General features: G+C 56.9%; 1 protein-coding gene across 3 annotated transcripts in view; it reads right to left on the bottom strand.

The window, feature by feature from the left end:
* Positions 1-6: 6 nt before the first annotated feature.
* The window catches only part of ATP8B2 (ATPase, aminophospholipid transporter, class I, type 8B, member 2), a 20,761-nt gene continuing 12,954 nt past the window's right edge, over positions 7-7,813 (bottom strand). For all 3 annotated transcript variants that reach the window (XM_010838347.1, XM_010838349.1, XM_010838348.1), the window contains 16 exons: positions 7,475-7,683; positions 6,628-6,671; positions 6,199-6,364; positions 5,844-6,032; positions 5,568-5,683; positions 5,312-5,476; positions 5,115-5,226; positions 4,872-4,977; positions 4,614-4,758; positions 4,263-4,446; positions 3,888-4,111; positions 3,529-3,612; positions 2,951-3,196; positions 2,664-2,802; positions 985-1,115; positions 7-790 (listed from right to left, as the gene is read on the bottom strand). In XM_010838347.1, the coding sequence (XP_010836649.1) occupies positions 512-790; positions 985-1,115; positions 2,664-2,802; positions 2,951-3,196; positions 3,529-3,612; positions 3,888-4,111; positions 4,263-4,446; positions 4,614-4,758; positions 4,872-4,977; positions 5,115-5,226; positions 5,312-5,476; positions 5,568-5,683; positions 5,844-6,032; positions 6,199-6,364; positions 6,628-6,671; positions 7,475-7,683 (2,539 nt within the window). In that variant the 3' untranslated portion in view covers positions 7-511. The remainder of the gene's footprint in view (positions 791-984; positions 1,116-2,663; positions 2,803-2,950; positions 3,197-3,528; positions 3,613-3,887; positions 4,112-4,262; positions 4,447-4,613; positions 4,759-4,871; positions 4,978-5,114; positions 5,227-5,311; positions 5,477-5,567; positions 5,684-5,843; positions 6,033-6,198; positions 6,365-6,627; positions 6,672-7,474; positions 7,684-7,813) is intronic.

Below are 7,813 nucleotides of genomic sequence, written 5' to 3' on the forward strand. Positions count from 1 at the left end.
ACCAAACTGGACACAGACACAAATCAAGGAGAGACACACACACTGTGAGGGGCCCAGGGCCCCAGCAGGTCTCTGGCTTCCCGGCATGATACATTCTTGTGTAATTTAGGAACAGGGGCTCTGGGGCCCCTCTGGGGAGCGGGAGTAAAAAAATACAGAGATTACAGTCTCCCTGTGGGCTCCCAGGCAGGGCAGGGACACAAAATCTCTCTCAGTTTTTCTACTGCTTTTGGGTCCACATCTGAGCCCCCACTGGGGGCTGCTGGCCAGTGCCCCAGTCCCACCCTGCCCTTGGGGCCCGCGCCCTCCACCCTCCCTGCTGCTCGGAGGGCCCTGGGCTGGGGATGCTCCTAGCAGGACCAGCAGGACAGAGTCTACCAGGAGAGAAGGGATGAGGACCTAGGCAAGGGATGAGGACCCGCAGCTCTGAGACAGATGCCGTCCTCTCGGCGGCGGGCCAGCCCCACTTGAGCTGACTGACCACCGGCGCGGAGCGCCCGCTCTCCGGCCCTCAGCCCTTGAGGGGCTTGTCGGCCCCTCCACTGGGGCTGCTGGCACTGTCACTCTTCTTCCTGCGCAGGCTCTCGATCCAGCTGGAGCTGGAACGCGTGGTGAAGCTGGAGAGCGCCAGGGAGCTGAGCCGCATGTTCTTGCCAGACATGATGAGCTCCCCGAAGCCCTCCTGGTGGGAGAAGGCGTAGCCAGAGCGCCGGGACCCCGTGCGGCCCACCCGCCTCATGCAGCGGTGTTGGGCCTTCTGCTTCTTCCTCACCAGCTGGGTGTAGCGGACCTGGCAGGAGCAGGGCAGCATGAGGGAAGGAGCCTTTGTCAGCGCGCGAGCATCAGACACTACCTCAGAGAAGGGACCCAGAGCACCGGGGACTGGGCAGGCACGGGGACCACCACCCACACACTTAATGGAAACCGCAGCAGTGTTCGCATGCACCATCTCTGATCCCCAAAGCAGGCAGCCCAGCCTCTCACCGTGTCCGAGAGATCCGGCTTCAGGTTCAGCCTGAGAAACCGAAAGGCGACCACAGGCATGATGCAGACGACCGTGGTGAGCACGATGGTCAGCCACACAGTCGGCTGGGCCAGGGTGTTCTGGGCATTACCTGGGAAAAGAGGAGCCGGGGGCTTCAGGAGTCACAGAGCAGCCATAAGGGCAGCCCCTTAGAGCGCCCCATTTCTTTTTTTTGGCAGCCCCATTTTCCCAGTCTCAAAACTTAAGTCATCTCTGGCCTCTCTTTCTGCTCCCTAAATATTTATCTCCAAATTGGATTTCAGCTCTAAACTCTCCCCAAATGACTTCAGATCTGCTTTTGTTTTTGTGGGGTTTTTCTGGCTGTGCTGCACAGCATACAGGATCTTAGTCCCCCAACCAGGGATGGAATCCATACCCCCTGCAGTGGAAGTTTGGAGTCTTAACCACTGGACCATCAGGGATGTCCCCAGACCTGTTTTTTTTTAAAACTGCCTTAACCTGACATCTCTGTTCATCTGTTTCACACAGCTGAAAGTGAACTACTGTTTCCTCTGTTCCCAATTTGCTCCACATCTTCCCTGGCTCAGGAGACACTACCAGCCACTAAGCTGCTCCAAGTAAAAGCTCTGAAGTCCACCTGGTTCCTACCCCCACCATCTCAGGCCCCCATCCAATCTGTCAGCTCCATTTCCAAAATACCTACGGGATTCCACCACTTTCACTCTACTCCAAGCCACCACCATTCTCACCTGCTACATTACTGCTACAGCCTCCTAGCTAGTCTCCCCAGGTTTCCACCTTTGTCCTCTTTTTTTAGTTTATTTGGCTGTGCCGAATCTTAGTTGGGGCGTGCGGCATCTAGTTCCCTGATTAGGGATAGAACCCGAGCCCCCCACGTTGGGAGCTGAGTCTTAGCCACTGGACCACCAGGGAAGTCTCTGTGCTCTACCTTTTATCATCCACAAAACAGTAAGAGTGAGCCTTTAAAAACATAAATCAGTTTATGACATTTCCCTGCTCAAAACCCTCTAAAATCCAAAGTTTTGGGCTTCCCTGGTGGCTCAGTGGTAAAGAATCTGCCTGCCAAAGCAGGAGCTATGGGTTTGATCCCCGATCCAGGAAGATCCCACACGCCTCGGAGCGACTAAGCCCGTGTGCCCCAACTACTGAGCCTGTGCTCTGCAACAAGAGGAGCCACCACAATGAGAAGCTGGTGCACTGCAACTGGAGAGTAGCCTCCACTCTCTAAACTAGAGAAAACCCACGAGCAGCAACGAAGACCCAGCACAACCAAAAATAAAGAAAAATTACAAGTAAAAAAACCCCCTAAGTTCTTAGCCTTGACCTATAAGAGATCTGGACTGATTTTCATTCCTAACCCTCTGCCTCAGCCCTACCTTCCAACCTCATTTCCTCCACTCCTCCAGCCCCTATGCCACTCAAATAAGATTTCTGTATCCCTGTTCCTCTTCTTGTACCCGTCCTTCCCAGAGAGGCCAGGGGCTGGGTCAGATCTCTGACCAGATCTCTGGGCTCGGGTCTCTGCCACACCGAGAGCCCCATGGCAGCATCCAGAATACGTGGCACATAAGGAGTGTGAATAAATGCCTACCTTCCCTGTTAGTCCCAGAATGACTGTCAGTCTTCACTGACTCAAGGGAAAGCCAGAGGGACTCACCCACAAACCGGAATTGGTTTGGAAACATGTCGAAGAGCCCATTGCTGTGCATGGCAAAGAGGATGGCAAAGTAAACTGCCAGGCTGCCCCAGATGAAGAAGTGGTTGATGGCTGTCCAGTAGCCAGTATCCAGTCCAATCTGCAAAAAGCAGTCGTCACAGGCAGAAGGAGCATCCCCCCCAAACCCTATCCCCCTCCCAGGAACAGAACTGTAGCGTCCAAGGCACCCCAGGGACAGGAGGCTCACTCTTTCTGGGAGTGGGGGCAGTTCCTGGACCACCTCCTACCTGTACACTGACCACGATGACCAGCGAAGTGGCCACGGTGACCGCAAAGGACTGGTAGTCAGCCAGCTGGGTGCCATCATCCCGGGTGGCTTCAGCAAACACCCCATAGGGGATGAAGAACATGAGCACGGACGTGTAGATGCCCTGGGCGATGCAGATAAAGAACTCCCGCTTGTTGAAGAGGAGATTCAGCTGGCCTGGCTCATATAACTTAGGGTACTCCATGCTCCGCTGCTCTGGGACATCCTGTGTGCAGAGGGCCAGCGGCACAGGAGGCTCAGAAGCTGCCCAGCTCAGGGGGCACAAGGGCAGACTTTGTCCCTGCCTTTTTCTAAATTCTTTGGCAGCTAAACTCAACCTCAAGCCAACTGCCCCAAGTCAATCTTTGTTCAGCAACCCAAGGAAGTTAAGGTCAGCAGTGGCTGAGAGGGAGGCCCAATCAGCTGCCCAGCTCACGGAACTGCCTTCCCAGGGACCACAGGCAGTGGGCACAGTGCCACATGCCCACCACTACTGGGTGACTCCCTCGCAGCAATGCCCCTCTTCCCAACCCACTCGGTCACCCAACTTCCCCATACCTGATCGAAGACGCCCATAGCCAGGACTGGGAGGGAGGTATACACGATATTATAAAGGGTGATGAAATACTGGTCATAGACTGTCTGGAAAGAGAACAGGGAGCAAGAAAAGGTTGAACACACAGTCTCTCTTCACTACAAATCAGGTGGAGGAAGACAGCCAACGTGGCACAGGTGGAGGCCTGAGGAATTTTCTGGAACTTGCTCTCCACTCCTTCAACAAGTCTTTTTTTTTTTTAAATGCATGCACCAGACAACAGCTAGATCCTAAGGGGACCAAGCAATGAACAGGACAGACACAATCTCCGTCCTTAAGGAGCTTAAGGACAGGCATGCCATGGGACTGGGGAACTCGTTACCTGGGCTGAGAAGCCGCAGAAGAAGCCAAACCAGAAGTGGACCATGGTGAAAGCAAAGTTCTTATAGAAGAAATAGCAGAGGAACTTGCACATGCGCAGGTAAGACCACCGTCCGTGCACCAGCAGAAGGCGCTGCAGGAACTTGAACTGGGAGAAGGAGTAGTCGGAGGCCAGCACCGCCTGGATCCCTTCCTGCCCGCTGATGCCCACGCCAATGTGAGCCGCTGCAGACACAAGAGACGACAGGAAGATGAAGACGGCCACACACGTCAGATTCCCACCATGTTCTGGTCCGCCCCTTCCGTCATCACTCCTCCCTGGGTCTCTCCCCCTGCCCGAGAGCCCAGCCGCCACACCTGCACAGCCCACACTCACTTTTGATCATGCTGACGTCATTGGCTCCATCCCCGATGGCCAGGGTCACAGCCTTCTTGTACTTCTTAACCAGTTCCACCACCTGTGCCTTCTGCAAGGGAGTCACCCGGCAGCAGATGACAGCTTTGCAGGCACAGGCGGTCTCCAGAAACTCCAGCTCCATGTCTGCCTCTAACGCGTGGGCCTGGAATACAGATAGCACTGAGCGAACTCCATGTGCTCCAGGAGAGACCTGGGGATCAACTCCTTTAAGACCACAGCCCCAGTCAAGGCCAGGGAATGGGAACAAGATGAGATATAATAGCTGCTCTCTGAAAAGATCCTGCCCAAGCTAAGGGTGGCGACACTCACCAGGCTGTGCCCGTTGATAACCAGGGCATACTCCCCAGCCACAGCTTCCAGGACAGAAGTGAGCCTGGAAGAAGAAAGTTTCTCCTGGTAGGTGAAGCCATTGCCCACAGCACGGGATGAATCCATCATCTTCTCCCGGGCTTTCCTGTGAAGGGGAAATGAGACCACAGTTGGCCAGGAGAGGAGTAGGATTCAGGCCCAATCAGCAAACCTGTGCGTGACTCCCAGGTATGGTGCAGAGCATCTAGGTCTGTTTACCTGAGCTCCTCTCGCACTTCCAGAACCGTGTGGCCAGTGACTATGAACACCTCTGTCATGTCATCCGTCAGCATCTTGCAGGAATAGCCAATGTTCACGGCCGTCTCTACCGAGAGAAAGTGCAGGTGCTCTGGACGGGCCCCTGACAAAGCCAGTGCACTTGCCAGCCTAGCGTTCTAGGCTTGCCAGGACCCCACGGTGCTGTATCCAGATGCAGTCTCCTCTGCCCTACAGGCCTCTCACCTTGCTTGTCTCCAGTCAGCACCCAGATCTTGATGTTGGCCAGCGTCAGGAGGGCAATGGTCTCCGGAACCCCTTGCTGAAGCTTGTCCTCAATGGCTGTGGCACCAAGCAGCTGAAAATAACCACAAGCATTCCTAGCACAAGAGTCCAGGCCCAGGTCCTCCTCACCCACCCTAGGGCCACTCTGCAGACCATACCATCATGTCGCTCTCGACCTCCTCGTAGACGCTGGCCAGCCGGTCGTCCCGGCTGTCCTGGGCCAGGCTGGCTTGGAGCCGTCTCCCGGCCCACTCCTCATAGTATTCTTCATCCAGATCCTTGTAGGCCAGGACCAGGGTTCTCAGCCCTTCGCCCGCATACTCCTGAAGGAGGAAGAAGTCACGAGAGTCGGCCCCCAGTCCCCTCACCACACTGAGAGCAGCAGAACCACAGGGTCCCCTTCCTCATGCCTACATTCAGATGGTCAGTGGTGGTGTTGAGCAGCTCTTGGGTAGAATGGTGGAGTCTGTCCAGCAAGATGGTGTCAGCCCCTTTGCAGTATAGTCTTATCTTCCCCTCTGGATTCCGTACTGTCAGTGGGACAGGGGGAAAATGTCCCAGGAAAAAATGGGATATTCAGATAGGTAAAGCCTCTGAATTGCAACACACCAAGGTCACCCAGTATACCTCATCCATCCCAGGCCTGCATGCTGCCCCCGAATGCCCCCGGCAGCCCGATCCTGGCCTCACCTATGACCGACATCCTTTTACGGATGTTGTTGAAGTCCAGGATGGCCAGCAGCTGGTAGGTGATGGCAGTGCCCATCTCGTGGACAGTGATGGTTTTGGGGGTACGAGAGCGGAATACGAAACCAAAGTTCCTGGCTGCAGTGACCAAGGCCCCCTCATCCGGTGACTGGGCTTTGTAGTAGAGCTCCCCTGGGCGCGGAGGAGGGACACACGTGGTGTCAGTGGCCCCACTCTCAGCCACCAACTCCATGTTCCTGCCCAGGAAACCCCAGGTGGCCAGGCCACAGGCAGAGCACAGCTCAAGCCTGAGAGTCCAAGTCGGGTAGGGGAAGTGCAGGCCAGCACCTTGGCTCACCTTCGCTCTTCTCTTCTGACATGACGGTGTGACACAGGGAGAGGAGGCGGAAGAACTCGTGGGTGTGGGGGTCCCCCATCTTGACAGCCTCCAAGAGAGTGGGGTCCCAAAATAAGAACTTCTTGTCAGCCAGAGGATTAAAGGAGAAGTCGACGGGCTCAGGCCTCTGGAGCAGGTAAGAGGACGATCAGGAAAGGCTGGGTCCCCAGGCTGCTTCCTGGGGAGAGGCGGGGCGGTCCCCACCAGCATCCTGTCTGCTGCTAACCTCAAGATTCCCACCTGTGCCACCAAGTCTTCCTTACCACACCCATTTCCTCGGAGCAGCTTCCATACCCTAGCCAGACAACACGTCCCCCCGACTATGCCAAGCCTGGCCAGGCACCCTGCGTTTAACTAGCACCGAGAACCAGTATGGAGGCTGGACCTTACCTCTCCCAATTCAGCTTTGTGTCCCAGGACATCGAACACGTCACCTACACACAGCCAGGACAGAGGGAGGAGCACTGTCAGAGCAGGGGGAGGAGCCGCCAGCACGGAACCCGCGGGCACCTGGGGCCCGCAACCCTTGTGGCTGAGTGAACGTCACCCAGCTTCAACACGGCTGACAGAAAGACAGGAGGCACAGGCACCCTGGGTCCTCAGAATGCCAGGACTCAAAAGCCATGACACTCTCGGCTCCCCATCCCCATCCCCCTTCCGGCTCTCCCCAGAGGGCAGCTCCAATGCCACACCCATGCCCCCGGGCTCTTAGGCCTGCACAACAGACAAAGCCTCACACGCTGGCTTCCAAGCCTGGGTTAGTATGGAAAGCAGTTAGGAGAGGGGCTCACTTGGCCTAAAAGACCCCACGCACCCTGTCCCAAGCCATCCCAGCAGCTCAGCCACTAGGCCACTGCATTGGGGCCACACTGGGAAGGCCACAGTCACATTCCAGAGACTCACAGGGGCCCTGGGCAGCAACATGGGGAGAGGCTAGCACTCCGCCAGGCCTGACAAGGTCCCACCTGGCCCGGGTGCCCAGCAGTCAGCGTCCTGGGCTTCTGTTCAAACAGCCAAGGAGCGGCCCCACTGCCTGGAGCTGAGAGGCGGTGCAGGCACCAGCAGAGGAGAGGGGGGAGCACTGTCAGGATCTGCCTCCTGATCTGGATGCAAAGCAGACCCTCTCAAGGCCCCACAGACCCCAGCAGGAAAGATGTCGAGCCCAGATGTCGAGACCAGTGTGGGAGCCCCAGCAGCACGGTCCTTCCAGCCCTCGTCCCCGGTGGCGTGGCCATACCGTAGCTGCGGCCGTTGATGGAGCACTTGTTGAAGACCATGATGTTCTGGGTGAGGGTGCCCGTCTTGTCGGAGAAGATGTACTCCACCTGGCCCAGCTCCTCGTTCAGGGTGGTGGTGCGGGCCTCGGCGGGCGTCCGCTTCTTCGTGCAGAACATCTTCTTGTCCCAGTTGATGAAGTAGCTGTGGCCCAGGCGGATGACCTCCACACTGCACAGGGACAGGAGGTGAGGTTGAGGGTGGGAGGGGAGCAGGGCCCCACCCCACGGGCCTTCGCTGCAGGCCCTCCACCTGGGGAGAGACGAGAACGAGCGGGGTGGACACCTGGGTGGGGGAGGGC

Source organism: Bison bison, unplaced genomic scaffold (genome assembly GCF_000754665.1).
Source record: "Bison bison bison isolate TAMUID 2011002044 unplaced genomic scaffold, Bison_UMD1.0 scf7180017864093, whole genome shotgun sequence".
NCBI classification, from domain to species: Eukaryota; Metazoa; Chordata; class Mammalia; order Artiodactyla; family Bovidae; genus Bison; species Bison bison.